General features: G+C 40.8%; 2 protein-coding genes across 2 annotated transcripts; both read left to right on the top strand.

The window, feature by feature from the left end:
- On the top strand, positions 804 to 10469 carry LOC8070564 (GPI ethanolamine phosphate transferase 1). Its single transcript, XM_021459302.1, has 18 exons — positions 804 to 1164; positions 1256 to 1447; positions 1811 to 1966; positions 2482 to 2775; positions 3768 to 3985; positions 4092 to 4166; positions 4254 to 4320; positions 4610 to 4932; positions 5303 to 5536; positions 5615 to 5802; positions 6007 to 6142; positions 6237 to 6345; positions 7871 to 7973; positions 8077 to 8263; positions 8931 to 9029; positions 9114 to 9172; positions 9567 to 9672; positions 10067 to 10469. Exons 1-18 carry the CDS (start codon positions 948 to 950, stop codon positions 10229 to 10231), a joined length of 2928 nt encoding a protein of 975 aa, XP_021314977.1. The 5' UTR covers positions 804 to 947; the 3' UTR covers positions 10232 to 10469.
- LOC8070565 (photosystem II 5 kDa protein, chloroplastic) lies at positions 11716 to 12417 on the top strand. The gene has a single exon (XM_002452306.2). It carries the CDS (start codon positions 11722 to 11724, stop codon positions 12178 to 12180), a length of 459 nt encoding a protein of 152 aa, XP_002452351.1. The 5' UTR covers positions 11716 to 11721; the 3' UTR covers positions 12181 to 12417.

Below are 18809 nucleotides of genomic sequence, written 5' to 3' on the forward strand. Positions count from 1 at the left end.
AGGATTGATCTACCGCAAGATAAACATCTCTTTGACAACCTTCTAGTTTTAAAACCATTGTATTATTAAAACAAGTTTTTTAGAGCTTAAGAAACCCCATTTGAGAATTTTCTTTTCTAAGCTATGGTTTTGCACAATATTTATCTTGTAAACTATACTTTCTTACATCATAGTTTTTTAATACTGTAACTTGTAGGCTATATCTTGTATTAAAATATTGTTTCACGTGGACTGCTCTGGCAAATCCAGAACATTGTTTCAACTGATTGGGTTGCGACCAAATGAATTTTGATTATCCAAATTAACTTTTAAGATAGTCATATACTTATTAATTTTTATAGACACTATGTATAAAAATCATAGTTTCAACGGATAGTGTGTATAAAAGAATTCTTTATCCAATCACATGTTTTTCTCTCTCTACATTAGTTAGCAATCACATTCCTTCGTGTCTTGTTCTCGTGTAGGTTATGATTTTTGCTCTCTCTTTCTTCGATAACTATTTTACCACATCAGCAAATACTAATTAATATTTATAGAAAATATAATAGTTTATACATTGGAAGTGCCCTTATAACAAATGGGTTACCCTATAGAAATCTCGACTGCCAACTTGGCTCATTTTTCAAGAATAACAAAACACAAGATCTCCTTAGAAAAAAGATATTCATACAATAAAGTTAATTAACTAATCTTTCTTTGTAGATAGTTAATCACGACTCTGGTTGTACAGTAGTAATAATCGGTTAACCAAAACCCTGAAGGCTGCAGCTGCAAGTGTAGTTTGATAAAACTCTGGATCCGTGCACCCACTCCAGGCGTGTCCGGTCCTGTCAATCCGTCAGTCGCATTCGCCTTCGCGCTCGCCCCAGCTCAGTCCCTTCCCTCCAGAACCGAGATCCACCACCGCGCACCTCCACGGCTCGGCCGGCGCTCCGTCACTCGCGATGGCCGGCCGCCCGCGCCCGCAGACGGAGCTGCACTCGCCGTCCGCCTCCACTCGGCGGCGCGAGCGGTGGCTGGTCGTACTCGGCGTCGCTCTCCACGCCGTGTACATGCTCAGCATCTTCGACATCTACTTCAAGTCCCCCATCGTGCACGGCATGGATCCCGTGCCGCCCCGCCTCTCGGCGGCCCCCGCCAAGCGCCTCGTCCTCCTCGTCGGTGTGTCCCCTTGATCCTCCGATCCCGTCTCATTAAGCTTCGGCTCGATGTTGGGTGTGTAATTTGGCTGGGGGGTTTTTGGTGCGTGCAGCGGACGGGCTCAGGGCGGACAAGTTCTTCGAGCCGGACGAGCGGGGTAGGTACAGAGCGCCGTTCCTGCGCGGCGTGATTGAGGAGAAGGGCCGATGGGGAGTCAGCCACGCCCGCCCGCCCACCGAGTCCAGGCCCGGCCATGTCTCCCTCATCGCTGGCTTCTACGAGGACCCCAGTGCTGTCACCAAAGGTGCGCTGCCCCGGTGCTAGTTCTAGTGTACCACTGCAGACTGTTCGTGATTCAACTTGATGCAATGTTTTCACAAGCCATTCAGTTTACTTTAATTTTAAAGTATGCTGCACTTTTAATGTGTAATTGCATTGCTCTGCCATTTTTAGTAGTTGTTGCTACTGAACTAGTATTAGCGGTACTCGTACCCTCATGGTTGTTAACCAAAAAACATGTACTGAATTATAGTGCTTAGTGCTAGTATTTTGTAGCTGAGAGAAATGTGTATAACTGACATCCAGCACATGGTTAATATTGCTTAGTTAAAGTAAACAAGTGCTATACTATGCCCTATAGTAAAATAATGAGTATTGTATTTGGCAGGATGGAAGGCCAATCCAGTTGAGTTTGATTCTGTATTCAATCAGAGTCGGCACACTATCTCATTTGGAAGTCCAGATATTGTTCCTATATTCTGCAGTAACCTAGCTCACAGTACCTGGGGCACTTATCCCCATGAATATGAAGACTTTGCAACAGGTCAGATTTATTGGCAGTACATGTAGCTTCCTGAAGCTTAAGCCATTATTATGATATTGTATTTTTGTAACTGCCTTACCAGTACTGTCGTATTCATGGAATCACATTATGCTTTTCTCAATGGACTAGATAACTTTGTGATTTCTCGTACTGCACATCCTTTCTTTCTGAAATATTGATATTAGTCTAAAAGTTCATCTTGCAGAAGGATTATATATATAAATTATCTTTGAAATCATTTTCTTACTCTTGGTCTGAGTTTTGTTTACCACAAACCACAACTGCTATAATGAATTTTACATATGTGCAGGTTAATTCGTAACTAATAAATCTGTTCTGAGACAAATTGTATAAATACGTCTATTTCCTCTTTAGATACATGAAGAATGTGCCCTTCTTCAAAGAAAACATTATTGACTCAACATCACAGAGTCTAAATAATCAATCCTCTGCTTTTGCAATTTATTTTCCTTTTGGAATCATGTTTTTTACTTTGTCAGAGACCTTGATTGCAGATGCATCATTTCTGGATCATTGGTCATTTGACCAGTTTCAAGGTCTTATCAACAGGTCTTTTGACGATGTTAAATTGAGGCAGTTACTCCTACAAGATAAGTTGGTTATATTTCTGCACTTGCTGGGTTGTGATACCAATGGCCATGCGCACCGACCCTATTCAAGCATCTATCTGAACAATGTCAAGGTTGTTGATCAAATAGCTGAAAGTATGTACAATCTCATGGAGAACTACTTCAATGACAATCAAACAGCATATGTGTTTACTGCAGATCATGGAATGAGTGACAAAGGTAAGTTATACACCAAATGGTTTCACAAATATATTTTTTGCTGCTCATGTTTATATAGTTCAGGATATTGTAGGCAATTGACTGGTTATGTTTTTCTAGGAGAGAGTGGCATCTCTGATGTCACCACAGGAAACTGTAAACCTGATGACTTCAAACATTCAAATTTTAATTTGAAAGTTTGGAATTAAATTAGATTTGAATACTACCATATAGTATAGTACCATTCCCCATACCTATGTCTTCCCACCTTGACAACGACGATCGTCAATGAGGGAAATGAGGGTTGCAGTGGGGTATGAGGCCCCGTTGGTCTTCTTAGCCCGGGTGGATGGATGAGCTAGCACTTTGGTGTTCCATCACAAATCTTAGTACCATGTAATCACTATAAGTACACTTCTGTAAGTCTGCCTGGCCTGATTGTGTGTTCTCCACCTCTTTGGTAATTCCTGGTATCTTGCCTGTGGGCTGCCAAAGCCCTGTGAAACTCTTACCTCTTAATGAAACACATTCATGGATGTTCACAAATCTTCCCACATTAGCAAAAATACAGAAAGGAAAAGAAGACTGTTCCACTGCAAATCTATGCATATAGATGTGGAAAGTATCCCCTCAGAGGCTGCCCAAATTGAATGGCTTATTGGTTGCAGTAACTCAATCTGGATTGCACAATGAGTTAGTTGCATTGCCTACCTATAAGGTTACACATTTTATGCTCCGTAGCGCCTAGGCAGCCACATTCTTTGGTTGTATTTGACAAATCCAATCCTGACATGTAATGCTTTCTACCATACTAAATTTAGTTGGACACTTGCACTTTATGATTTATGCAATGCTGTCTTGGGTCAATCACAAGGATGAGGGTCATTGACCCATTAGGCTATTACTAGTTGCAAAGGCTTCATTTTTATTGATTAATTTTGTAGTATATTAGGTTAGTACTCATATTACTCCTTTATTATGATGCCAAAATGATAAAGCACTGCTACCTACAGGAAGCCATGGAGACGGACACCCTTCAAATACAGATACTCCTCTTGTAGCATGGGGTGCTGGAATTAGAAGCCCAAAGTTCCTGGCTTATACAGAGAAACCTGATGACGGCTTTCGGTTTGTAGATGACCACAAACATGATACACCCACTCCAAAAGACTGGGCCCTTGAAGGTTTTGAAAGAGTAGATGTCAACCAGGCTGACATAGCTCCCCTAATGGTGGCTTGAAAATCTCCTTGTGCAACCATATATTCAGTTCTTCAGTTGCATTTAGTTTTCTCAAGTAAACCCTTTTTATTTTCACAATTCTTCACAACTTTTGCAGGCTACACTTGTGGGTTTGCCATGCCCGATGAATTCTGTGGGGAGCTTACCTACTCCTTATTTGAAACTAAGCAAGGTCAGACAATAACTGTATGCTACGCAAAAAATATATTGTGCTTGGCTGAACACTGCTTGTTAAAGTTTGTTCCCTATATTTACACAGGCTGATGAAGTTGAAGCTGTTCTGGCCAATACAAAGCAAATTCTTAACCAGTTTCTCCGAAAGTCACGTATCCTTTCAAAACACATTTTGCTACATACTTGAACTTCAAAATTTTCCTACTCCATGCTTATAAGCTTGTAGTGTGGTAGTGTGACTGGGTGCTAGAGGCATCATTGTTGATCTATTATTGGAGTCACCCATTACAGTAGGCTACTCCATGCTATGAGCTATGAATCTCATCATGTCATTCAATTTCCTTTTTTTTTCCTAATGCAAATTTATGACGACCAAGACTACCAAATTAAACAATAAATCATACTGTTACTCCCAAGCATGTCTTCCCTTATCGATCTCAGAGCTGAAGGAATCCAGTTCACTCTACTTCAAACCTTTTAAACCACTGGCAAACTTTTCTTTAGTGCTCAGTCAGATTGAGGATCTTATATCTGGAAGGGACTATGAAACTGCCATGGAGCAATCTGAGGAGCTCCGAAGGCTGGCTCTTGCTGGTCTTCATTATTTCCAAACATATGATTGGTTCATGTTAATGACTACAATTACCCTTGGATATATTGGATGGATGGTGAACCTCATTATACATGTGTTACAGTCTTATACATCATTTCCTGCAATTCTTCTCAAGAGGGCTCAATTGTATCCTAAGAATACCTCCATGAAAGTATGGTAGCTTTCCACTCTCTCCGTATTAAATTTATGTCTATTTTTTTATGTGTTACAAAATCATATTCTTCTGTTTCCGTTTTACTCAATCTAGATTGCAGCGAATATGTTTTTTTGTTCAAACTCATTATGTTTTCCTGTTTCCATTTTTCCCAGTTTCTCTTTTCCCTTTGCAGAACTGATACTGTATAATTCAAAGGCTTGGTTCTGCATATAGAGTGTAGATTGGATAGAATTACTGCTGCATACTATTCATTTTTGTGCAATCAAAGTTGCTCATCAAAATTTGACAACTACTCGATTAATTTCATGCTGATCTGCATGGTCACATAGTTAAGACAATTTGATTTTATCTCCTCTGGTTGCAGGTTTACATTGGTGGATGCTTCTTTATGGGTTTGTCATCCATTATACTACTTCTAGAGAAATCACCACTTCTTTACCATGCTTATGTATTTATGACAATATTCCTTTGGACAAGAATTGTACAAAACTTTGAATTTTTGAAGGCCGTATGGAGAGAAATAGCTAATATGCCCTTCAAGTACATTCTTAATCTCCTGACAAGTTCAGTTGTTGCACTGCTTGTATTGGAGTTTCTGGTATGTACCCACTTGTTGACACATCAATCATTTTAAGACTCCATGAGATTTGATGTGAAATTTGATACTTGTGGGCAGGTTATGAGCTTCTTTGATAGGAAAATTTACACTTGGTGCTTCTTGGTCCTCGGGATACTCGGTTCAACTTATGTAGCTTTGTTTATTCAAGCTAGCCCTGCACTTGCGATATACATATGGCTTGCTTGCTGGTTCCTGTCCGTATTCACTTTGATGCCAGCTGAAATTCCAGAAAACAACAACTTGGTGTATGTTTCTTTCGCTGACAGTATTCATGCATTTTTCCCCTTACAATAATTAAGAACAAGCTGTTACATATATATAGTAATATTGTTTAATGCTGTTACGTGTCATTCATTCTTAAGAAGCAGCTAGCCATCTAGATGCTATCAAATATTGTCTAATTGGTTGTTTCCTTGCAGCTTTTAGTCTGATGAATTCTTTATATGCAGAATATTTAGTGGAGGGCTCATAATACTTATTGGATTAGCTTCAAGATGGATTAAATCGAATACTTCCAGCTTTTGGCTATATCTCACTCGAGCAAATAAACGGGATCCTCAATCCTTTAAACTGTACTTTGTTCAGGTGCAGAACTCAAATAGTTATATCCTGTGGTTGGCATTTATTTCTTGGAAGTTCAAGTTTGAGACATTGTTTTCAACCGTTTATCATGTTTTAGGTTATTTTAGTTGCAATATCTTCGATAATGGTGTGGCTATCTACCTCACATCGGTCCCAGAACAGAGAATTGCACTCACTGCACCAGTTGATCAATTGGTCCGTAGCTGGTAAGTCACTCGATTTGTTATTTGTGCTGTTTGTCTACAGTGTCATTGGATCCTCTCTTTCAATTTTATGGTGATGTCTGATTTGTTTATACACCGTGTATTCTACTATAAAGCAACAACCTATGAGTCTAAACCCTACAGGCCTACACACAACTAGCTTTTGTATGTAGTATGTCTACATACACATGCTTATCTTTGCACCAATCTAAGGGTCTGGTGAAGCTTACTTGTCTTATGTTTTGGTTCTTGACCTGTTTTTGGTTTTAACACTTCTTGTGTTGTCTTGTTCACAAATAAATCTTGTCCAAGTGGGTTTTACAGACCCACTGGGCCAGAAGCTACTCAAGCCCAGACATTTACTTTTCTACTTAGAGGCCTCTGCGTCTTGGAACAAATGTAGGGTCTGCCCAAGGACTCATGGGCTTAGGTAAATATTTAATGCATTCCCCAAGGAGAGAGGTTATTTTTTGGAGGGAAACTATGTGTTTTGCGACTTTGTGCTCCGTGGTTAGGACCTCTAAGGAGCACCAATGGTTGGACTTGAGTGGCAAGAATGACGATGGGTCTTATTTGGCAATTTTTGAACTGCGGGCTTGATTTAATCCTTTGTTTGGGCATAAAAAACTCACAGTATTGAGTAATAGCTCTTTCAAAAAGCAATATTGAGTGGTAGTAAATAAAATGAATAAAAAATATTTAAGGTCCTTGAAATGCTTTTCTTATATTCTTGATGGATCATTCCCTTGTCATCCTTGTGTACATTTGTAGATGGAGCTCTGGTTCTTTGCCTTTTGTTCTATAATGAAATATGTTGATAAAGGTTGGTTACAGTACTCAATACTGATAACCAGATTTTCTAAAACCAGCTCGGCTTCCACACAGCCATTTTTCTGAAACCTTCTGAATACTATCAATGGCCTGTAAAGTTAGTTGGCATTATTGTAATAAATAAATGTATCCTCCACTGAATTATGAAAAGGATAGAAAATAATAATTTTCCTATCCTACAATTCATAGCCTCTTTTTTGTTACTGTTTTTTTAATGGAAACATAAAGTGAGCTGTACTGGCACACATTCAGAGAAATAACGATGACGTGCGGTGGGCTCTGTCGGGTGTCCTTTATGTGTATGTGGGTTGCCAGGGTTTGTTGCCTGGGCTGTCGTGGTGAGTTTTTTTTTGCCAGTTTTCCTTCCAAGTCCTTTCTACTTAATTGAAAGGCAGAGCTCCTGCCATTGCGTTCAGAGAAATAACAGTGCAGAGAAAAGATGCAAAATGGAAAATTGGCCTGCTTCTGGCCTCTGGGGAATAACTGTAAGCCTGTAACCCCAGGTGGAAACATTCTAAACTTTAACAGGTCTACATCATTTTGGGGCTTTGTCCATTGGAAATCTTGTTGAGCCCTTTAAATATGACACATTCTTTTTGAAGTCAAGCTCAAGCCTAGTGTTCATCCTGTTTGATTGTTCATCCTGAACTTGTGTGCTTTTTGGTTCTACTGTTTTAATGTGTCATATATTTGGCAGGTGTTGCTATGGTGCTACCTCTTTTCTCACCACCTAGTGTTCTATCCCGTCTTACATCTATATTCTTGGGTTTTGCTCCTCCATTTCTGCTGCTTTCCATTGGGTATGATGTTACCTTCTGCTGTAGTTTATACATCAATTTCTTTTTGCTGTGCCTGAGCTCTTAACATGAAAATGACTGTTCAAATTTTGTTAAATCTTCACAGCTATGAAGCAGTTTTCTATAGTGCTTTTGCAATGGTACTCATTGGATGGATATTTGTGGAATCTGCCAACCTGTATTGCTCAGAAGAAAGTGGTTCTGCACGTCGCAGAAGCATTGCAGATGACTCAGTTTTTGGCTATGAAGAAAGACACTTACGACTATCCGATTTAAGAATCCCTCTGTTATTTGTAAGTCTAATAATTTCCATTTGTCTTATGGACTATAGAGGTGCGGAAGCTCTTGGATACGATGCTTTATTTTTATATTGCGGAGTAGGCATTAGATTGTGCTCATTCACTCTAGATAATCCTCTAGGATTAATTATGCAAAGGTGCTAAATCATTTGAAATAGGGATGGCCAATGGAAGCTACTCCCTCTATTCTGATTTCGGAAGAAGTTTTGTAGAATATGTGAAGTCAGACTCAGAATTTTATGCACAAACCTATTTAGTTTCACAAGTAAATGATATTATTATGTTTATAACAAAAAAAAAATGCTTCCTGCTTCCATAATTCCATATGGTTATACATTCAATAATTTTGGATAACATGTAACAAGAAACTACGATCATTGCATGTATTGGAGACTCTTCCCGTGCTGCCAATTTTTTCTGTTTTTTTACATGAAATACAGCAGGGGAGGCCCCCACTGTAAAACAATCAACCCAATTTTTTCTGTTCAGAATGTATTGCTATCTTCATACTTGCATTATATTCCATATTTCCACTATATGCATATATGTATTTTGTTTGTAAACATCCAATCATTTATTATCAATAGAAACTAAGAGCACTTTTGTTGTAGTTTTAGTAGAAAACATATAGTGTAACTAATGGTATCTTTCTGTCTTGCAGGTGATCTTATTTAATGTTGCCTTCTTTGGTACTGGTAATTTTGCAAGTATTGCAAGCTTTGAGATCTCGTCTGTGTACAGATTCATTACAGTATTTAGTGTAAGTTTATGTTGCATTTCTCTGAATGACCTTTTTACTTATTATTATTCTAGACACTAATGTTTTTCTCTTTTCTCTTGGCAGCCATTTCTTATGGCAGGACTTCTTATCTTTAAGTTGTTCATTCCGTTCATGCTCGTCATGTAGGTTTTTCTTTAACCTTGCTAACCTTATGCTATGTGATGTCATGAAGTTAGAAATTCTTGTCACAAATTAGGTCATCTTCTGCTATAGTAGGAAGATAAAAAGAGGCAGCAATCCATTTATAATTTAATGTTGATTTTGATATCTATATAGACTATCTATATACTCTCTGCATAGTTATCTGTTGAGCAACTTTAAGATTAATCTGGGAGTTCCTGCTTAGGGTAACAAACGATAACAAATAAATGTAAAGAAGATGTGGTTTTCCCCCAAACGTTAGGTCTTTGGAGTTTGGACATTTTTCTATAACACCTTAGCTTAATTAAGTATTCTTTTAATTTGCGATGAACTTGATGCCACTTTTCATTAAGCTGACATTGGTGACAACTGCAGATGCACGTTTAGTGCGATTACCAAAGTTGTCCGCATCCCACGGCTGGGCTGCTATTTCCTTGTAATACTACTTTCAGATGTGATGACTATTCATTTCTTTTTCCTGGTATGTACACCTTTTCCCTTCTATAATTCAATAACCTAATTTCATGCATTTTATATTTAAGAAAAAAAGACATGATCCATGGCCTTGACCATATTTAGTAGCTATGTAATGTTCTTTCAATTTTGTCCATTAGTGGGTAAATTTTGTTTGGTTTGCCATGTCCTGGACGCGCCATAGTTTGATATATGCTAACAGAGTAAAGTAGCAAACTAGCTGTGGACTTCTGTCCAGAAGCTCAAAGGCTCTCTGTGACCATTGGAAAATTTGAAGCTGTAACTGCACCAATTGTATTGTATTTCATTTTCTGATGACTACATTAGCCTTATGTATTCGATGTGGACTTCCTACTTCGACAAAATAATGTAATGAGTATTCCTGTTCATTTTACCCACAGGTACGGAATACCGGTAGTTGGATGGAGATTGGCAACAGCATTAGCCATTTCGGAATAGTGAGCGCCCAAGTAGTCTTCGTTTTGCTGCTTTTTGCACTCACAAATATATACACAAGAGATATTTTGGTCTCGTCTCGGCAACTAACTGCGCGGAAAGTTATGTAAATTGTTCAGTTTATTTGGAGATCAAAATACATTCATCTTTTCCTTTATTCATTTCTGGGCCGGCCTTCTTTTTTGGCCCAAGTTTTGTAGCTTAGCTATTGGCCGAAGTTTTGTAGCTTAGATTTTGTAGTTTGTAGATGGAATTTTGTGTCAAATTTTTGTGCTAGTTTCCTTTGCATACCTACAGCCTGAACAGATTTTACGTACATCATTATAACTATGTTAGTTCTTTTAGGGAGGTTAACTTGTTGAGTGATTATTACGCGAGGCAACAAAATCTCAGGGTTGAAATTGATGAAGCAATCACTCGAGCTTAAAATTACACTCTGCACGCTCAACCAGCATCACAAAGTCTGATACGCAGCTATACAGAGCTGTCACCACGGTGGAAATCGGCGATGGTGAGGAGACCTCTTTTTGGTACGACGCCTGGCATAATGATGACGCCAATGGCAGATCGGTTTCCAGCCCTGCACAGCCATTGTAAGAAGAATAGTACGGTGGCGCAGGTCTCTTTGCTTTTGGAGTGCAGGATACCCAGTTTGTGGTGCCACGACTCACCTCAGGGCTCAGGCGACTTCGGAAATAACGGAGCTGGGCAGCATCACTCAGTCTACTGCCCTCTCGGTCACCAGGGGACCGGCGCGGCGCCGTGGCCCCTTCTGGCCTACCGGCAAGGAAAGTTTGAAGGCAAAGTATAGAGAAAAGCCACGTCCCTCCCCGGGTTCAGTTCTTTCTTTGGCTGCTGACACAGGAAAGGGTGCAATGTATGCAGGGTCAATCTCCATCTCTAAAGATGATCGTGGATAGTCCCGACTTGCTGTTGCTGGGTGCCTTTCTGCTGAACTTTTCCGGTCCAAACTTGGGGATCAGCATGCCAACGGACACTATCTACAACCGTCGCTTGATCTTTAGGTACTTTGGTCGTCTGTTCCCCTTTGCTGTTGGCAACTATGGCAGCGAAAGGAACGGCGTAATCTTCAGAGATGTTGCGGCTAACCTCCCTCAGACGCACCATGGTAGGAGTTTGCAACGCTGAAGCAAAAGCTCTGGGCACAACGATTGCCGAAGCGGGACATGGGCATAGGAGACGCTTGGTGTGCTATATATGTTTTACTTCAGCAATGTAGTAATTCCGATCATCGTCTATACATCGCAGATGTAATGTTTATCAGCTACTACTGATAGGTTTTCTTCAACCAAGATCAGTGAAAGAATGACCGGTGGGCCGGGGGGGTTCACTATGCCAGCCACAGCTGATAGGGCCCCCGATCAGGATCCCAACGGCTTATTAGTCCAGCAACCATGCGGTCCGCCCGTTCGTTATCATCCATCTCCCACCACACCCTCGCGTTATCCAGCACCCACGCCCTCCCCCTCCGCCACGTCACGCCGCCCGGCCACGTGGCACCGCCCCAGTGGCGGCTCACCCCGACTCGGGATAAGGCTCCCCTCTCCGTTCCGGACCGCAGCTTAATAACCAACCAACCATGCGGTGCAGGCAGGCCCGCCGCCAAAAGCTCCCCCGCCCACAAAGCGCGAGCAATCCACGTCCACGCGCAGCACCACCAGTCCACCACCGTCACCACCAAGCTGGTAGCGCAAAGGCGATGGCGTCGCTCACCATGATGGCGTCCTTCGCCGCCGTGGCGGTGGCCGCGCCCTCGCGCCGCGGCAGCTTCGCCGTGGTCAGGGCCGCCAACAAGGCCGACCACCGCTGCCACCAGCAGGAGGAGCCCGCCAGCGCCAGGCTGGCGGCGGCGGCGGCGGCCGAGGAGCCCGCCGAGGGACGCCGCGCCGTCATGCTCGCGGCGGCCGCGGCGGCCGTGGCGGCCATCGGCGGCGCCGGCGCCGCCATGGCGGACCCCAAGAAAGGGAGCCCCGAGGCGAAGAAGAAGTACGCGCCCATCTGCGTCACCATGCCCACCGCCAAGATCTGCCACAACTGATCGAGCACGCGCGCGCGCGTTGCAGGGCCGGCCGGGGGGGTGGTATATAAATGTGTGTATGTGTACGGTGTCGATCGTACGTCTCTCTTGTTGATTCGAGCTTTAATTTAGATGCATGCCTGACGACGTGAGGCCGCTTATTGCTTTGCTGGCGGTCTCGGAGCTGTAAGAATATATCAAGTGCAATGCAAATTGAATTCGGGTGAATTGAAACCGTGCTTATATATTTTATCGTAATATAATTTCGTCCATGCATGCGTATATATGTGATCACGTACATCAGCTATATAATGCGTACTATGTGCTTATTTTACCAATTAAGATTCAGATTACCAGATGAAAATCTCGCAAAGCGTTGCTGTGAGGGAGACGAGAGCACGAGGTTACTTTTCGTTATACTCGGCCTGGTCCCAAGTTAATTAGATGTACACTGTCTCTTTTATGGAGATCAGTTGGCCTCAAAGAAGCCCACCCAAAAATCCAAATCGACGAACCGCCTAAGCCCACATCAGACCCACCGTACCTTGACTAGTGCATATTTGGTGAATGGTCCATAGTGACTCCCAGATGATCCACCAAATGTGAGGTGTCACATTCACCGCCCTAGCCCTACCCTCACACAACCAGCACTAGCCCTTCTCCCTTCATTCTCACTCGCTCTCCCAAAACAACATAATAGAGAAAGACAAGAGAGCAAGAAGATAGTCGCACTATTAAGAAGGGTACTCTAAGCCTAAGCACCAGAGCTTAGGCTCCAGAGGAGGACACGTGGTGGCAATCAACGTTGAAGTTTGAAAGGAGAAGCCCTTACTCCGGTGACCCAATATGGGGGACACCAAAGTATACCGGTGGTGTCAAAAACCTTGTGTAGAAACCCATCGGATTTCTATGGTGGTACCCTTGAGTGTCACTGGAGGAAACGACCAACAGAGTTTGTGCACAACGCATCTTGGCTGCAAGCAACAGTTAGATTGCCACTTGTCTCAGTGGAGTGCCAGAGAATGCATTAGTCCACCTAGTGATCATCTAAATATAGTTGTTCGATCTGACATCGGGGCCAAGCTTGAGGGCTTGTTTAGCTTGCAAAGGAGCGTCAATCCTTAGACTCACCTCAAATGGGACGTATGTTGCCAGCAAGTAACTGAACCTGCTTGGGGAAAAATAATTATCTCCATTGTCCCCTTTGGTTTGCTTACACCTGCTCTTTTACTTGTGCAATCCTTGCTTGTATTGATGTTTAGCTAGCTTGCATGTTAGCCTTGGTTGTTATTGTTGCTAGCTTGTTCTAGTAGCTGTTATTAGTTCAAGTCGAGTAGCTTGGTTGCTCTACCTTGTTTGACGTGTAGTTCTTGGAAGTAGCCAAGTAGCTCTCTAGCTAGTCCTTGCTCAAGTAGCTGTTTAGCTCGTCCATGTGCTCTTTGCTAGTAGTTACTAGTTCTTGGTGTGTTTCTTTGGCCCTTTGTTAACTAGACTTGTGTAGGAGCTCTTGCATTGGTTCTAGGTTGGGCGCATAATGCTTATTAAGGATTATATTTGTAACTAATAGTGTGCCTATTTTTTTGCCTTTGAATGAAACTTTTATAGGCTATTCGCCGCTCCCAATCCTAAGGTCCTTTCAATAGTGAGGGCATATATGAGGACCCAACATAGCCTTACAAGTTTAAAGGGCACAACCTCACAAGTTCAAAGGGCCCTGCCTTACATCTAGCCTATTTAGATGGCATATATACCTAACTTAGCTATTACAAACCAAAAGATAGCTTATTACATCTCTTGCATCTTGGAGGTTTTTTTAGCTTCATAGCTAGTGGCTCCTTTTCCACCACCAATTTATGATGCTGAATAACTACGTACTCATGGTCCTCAACAGGTCTATCTCGAGCAATTTTTAAGCCAAGATAAGAGTGCTTAGGAGTGATCTTTGTAAATCTTTAGGCGTGGTCATTGGAAATATTAGGAAATCTAAAGTTGTGGTCATTGGAAAAATAGGCAGTGCAGTCTGATGACCCTGGTGAGGCATGGTGCATGTGTTGTCTCGAGTTAACTTAATTTCTCAGCAATTTTTTCCAACTGCTAGACCTCACCCACGGTGCACATGTGCGTGTGTCTTATAGCTCATTTGGAGCTCTCTCCGATCATAGGTAGTTGCACACATATTGCAAGGCTTAGAGAAGGGTTTAAGGGCAGTTCAAGCCAAGATAGGGGTGCTTAGGAGTGATCTTAGTATGCATAGAAATGTTATTGGCTTGGATGTTGATCCCAAGCGAAGATCAATACTTATTACTATTGGAGTTTGCTAGCTCCTAGATGGGCGTGAGGACTATGTCACCTTCCTAGAAGAGTTGGTTATCATAAGGCTCCTAGCTAGCTTTGTGCTTGGCTTGAGACCTATACCAATCTAGAGTGGAGAATAATTAATGGGTACTCCTAGTGGATCTTGAGCCTTGGTGACTCAAGAGAGCTCAGCCGGTGCTCCAACCTAGACTAGAGGGTAGTGGCAACTACTCGATATCATATAAAATAGAAACCTAGTTGTCTCTTATCCACTTTTCTTTCATGAGCGCTAATTTCATTGCTTAACAATTATTATCATGTTATGTGCTTGAGATATATATTGTGTGAAGCTTCTATTAGATTTGTTTTTTTTCTTTGTATGACGACTATAGCTAGGTTTCACTTGAGCAATTTTGTATGAAATCTATCTTTGCATGTGTAGTCCAACTAAGGACATGACTTAGTGTGATGGCTTTAAGTACTCACCTTAGTTTGCTGTTATAGTATAGTTTTAAGACCGGCTCTTTCTTAGTGGTGAGTAAGTTTTAATAATAGGATAAGATTTGTTGTTTTAATTCTGTAGAGCTTCAATGTACGGCTATTCGATCTTTAGGTCTTCCTAGAAGCTGCATGATGAGCCATTTCTCAATGGTGTAGCTAGGCGAAGTTGTTTAGAAATTTTCGAGGTGCAAGACTAAGGCCTTGTTTAGATAAATCCAAAATTCCAAAAGTTTACAAGATTTCCCATGACATCGAATCTTTGGTCGTATGCATAGAACATTAAATATAAATAAAAAATAACTAATTGCACAATTTATTTGTAAATCGTGAGACGAATTTTTTGAGCCTAGTTAGTCCATGGTTGGACGATGTTTGTCAAATATATAAAGAAAGTGCTACAATATCAAACTTCAAAAAAAAAAATCTAAACAAGGCCTAAATATTGCCTGATCAGGCGACACGTTGGGCTTCACGATCGAATACTTTACTCTCTAGTCACCAATAAGTGGCGCTCGCCTAACAATGCAGCCGAAACGAACATATATATATATTCTTCCAGCTAAGCCTTCAAAGTCGCGAGAACAACTGAAATTTAGAATGGTTTGGCAAAGTTAGAAAAGCGAGCATTACTACAAGTTGTCATGGACTTCCAACAACGCCGGACAAAAATGTACCTTCTTGCCTGCTTCCTTTGTGCCGCCGCCGCTTCTCTTAGCTTCTTCATCTTCAAGACTAAGCACTCTGGCTTTCTCGAGAACAATCTTTCTAGGGCATTCTCCAGTACCATTTAAATCATTAGATGCATGTGTACGTATATGCAACTTTTCAATACCTTTCCTTTCAAAAAAGAAAAAGCCTTTCATTGCCTTTACGCATAATAACGACAGATGACTGTCTAATACATCATCATTATATATATTTTTGAACGAATTAAAGACCGTGCTTGTTTTTATTTGATATAGAAGAAATATAAGAGCAAGTAAGTAACCCTGAGATGCTACAGATATATATATATATATATATATATATATATATATATATATATATATATATATATATATATATATATATATATATATATATATATATATATATATATATATATATATATATATATATATATATATATATATATACTTGAGCAAGTGCATCAGAGACTCTGGACAGGCAGAGACGACCAATGCAACAAACTCGATGCTAATTAATGCTATTGCAAACTCTAACAGGATCCCCTCCAATTCTAATCGTGCGCATCGCATATACATATCGATCATTGCCGGCCGGGGCTCGCATGGTCTGATATGGTGGACATGCATGCATGGCCGGCAGGCGTGTGCGCGCTGAACCCTAGCCGGCGTCGGCATGCTGCGGTGCTGCCTGCCGTCTGCACTCCGCAAGTATTTTTCTTTTATTTGATAATTATTGTCTAATCATGGATTAAGTAGGCTCAAAAAATTCGTCTCGCAAACTACTCTCTATCCATGTTTTTAGTTTTGTAAATAGACTCTCTAACTATAGTTTTTAGTTTTGTAAGTAGTCTATATTTAATACTTCATGCATATATCAAATATTCGACCTGAGCGTGCCTCGAGCGATTTGACAAAGATGCATGCACACATCTAGGCGACTAGGCGCGACTGGGCAGGCCAATCATTTATCTCGCTTTATGTGATGCCAATGCCATATGCAGATCGACTGCATGCAACAGATACAGAGCCACTGCCATGCATCCAGCACGTTCTGGCCATTACGACTTGCATGCCCTGGCCTTGCCGTAGCGCTAGCTAGCCTTTAATTTGTAGAGAGGATCGGAGGTGCATGCAGACCAGATCACCGACCATACTTAGGGGTTAAGGATGCATGTGTACATGTATATGATATATGTATACATACATATACAATGCATGCATCTGTTTACTGATCTTTGATCTTAAACCCCTCTAGCTGTCACTACTGAATTTATTTAGTTATTAACATTAAATGTCATCAGAGAGAAAGTAGCAGAACAAAAAGGGATGATGCGACCAAACTGAAAAACAGATATGTACATGCTTGGGACGATGTATTCTTCGTCAGCAGAGAGAGAGAGAGATTAGAAAAGTTGGCCCATATTGTATTGTTTCTTCATCAGCATATAGAAAGATTAGGAAAAAGCTGGCCCATTATTGTATTGTCAATTAGTTTATCTATATGCTGATTACATAGAGTCTTTGGCCTTCTTCCTGGTGGTTTCGTGGCCGAACTAAAGGTAGAAGAGGACTACTGTTCTTTTGGCCCAACTTCTCGTTGCAGCCCCCAACCTGCAGCTGTACAATCGCCAGCTGCTTTTGAGGCAGAATAAAAATAGCGAGACCACTCTACTGTACTGTGTACGTATTAAGCTAGCGCCGCCGCCGCGACCTCGATCTATTACTAACTGAAGTTGTTATAGTATTTTTATTAGTTAATTTAATTTAGATGGGCGATCACCCCAAAAAAAATAAATTTGGATACCTCCCTCCCTAATTATTTAATTTAATTTCTGATAATTACTACTCCCTAATAATTTTAGATACATAGCTTTACTTTACGTATCTAGACTATTCTTCATGTATATATCTAGGTGCATGCGTAACAAATTGTCTATTAAGAATCTTACAACCTTGGAATGGAGTGAGAGTTACTTTACTTTAATCTGCATCTTTTTTTTACAAAGACACTAAAAAAACTATCTTGTATTTAATTACCTAAGGAAAACAAAGGATTAGTATAAAAGATTGACAAGATACAGAATGACCTATAAAAGAATAAGATTATATCAAAAAACCAAACTGGTCGTCTTCTTCCTTGGATCGTTCACTGTATGTTAGAGCTTGAAGACTAGTCAACTATTGATCAAAACCATGACTAGTTACTTATTAGGCCCCGTTTGGTTTGCCCTGTTAAAGTTTATCACCCGTCACATCGAATGTTTGGACACATGTATGGAGTACTAAAATAGACTATTTATGAAACTAAAAACACAGTTAGAGAGTAATTTGAGAGACAAATCTTTTAAGTCTAATTAGTCTATGATTGAATATTAATTGTCAAATAAGACGAAACTGCTACAGTGCCTATTAAACTTTAACACTCCAAACCAAACAACCTCTTATATTGGTCCCCTTTTATATCAGGAGAGAAAAAAATGAGACAGAGAAATGGAATTTCACTGGTCCTCTCTCGTATATGTAGCCTCGTTCATATGGATGAAAGCTAAGCTAGCACATCTGAACTTTCATATTGGAATATATTTTGGGATGTAGAGATCAATTCCAACTTGGTGCCCCGGCCCAAACAAAAAGATGGTGGTCACTAAATGATTACAATCCCGGAGTAGATTCTCCATTTATTTGTGTGTCCCTTTTTGCTGCTTGCAAACGTGATGACAGCTACAAGAAAATTAAACTTATACTATTAATTATTGGATAATCACACACTGAATATATATGTGGGCAAGTAGTGTGAATGATTTATATGTCAGTGCCACATACAGGACCACGTACGGGTCGGGATTGGAATAATGCAAATGCAATGTATGCATCAAATATAGTAATGGATATTGTTATCTTGGGAATAATATTGTTTGTAGCTTAGGACCGGCCGAGATGGATCGCTAGCTCTAAGAGACTAATTAAGACACACAGCAGGGCAAAGCCAAAGGGAACTGAAACAGCTTGCAGTAACCTTAAACAAGAGCTAGTAGCTAGCTGCATGCGAAAGGTACAGATTCGAAGACAATTAACCTAAGCCAAAGGCACACACCCGGTTTGAGTTTTGACCTGTTGCCTTTCCACAGCAAACTAGCTGCGGCCGGCAAAGTAGCTTTTTTTGCA

Source organism: Sorghum bicolor, chromosome 4 (assembly GCF_000003195.3).
Source record: "Sorghum bicolor cultivar BTx623 chromosome 4, Sorghum_bicolor_NCBIv3, whole genome shotgun sequence".
Lineage (NCBI taxonomy): Eukaryota > Viridiplantae > Streptophyta > Magnoliopsida > Poales > Poaceae > Sorghum > Sorghum bicolor.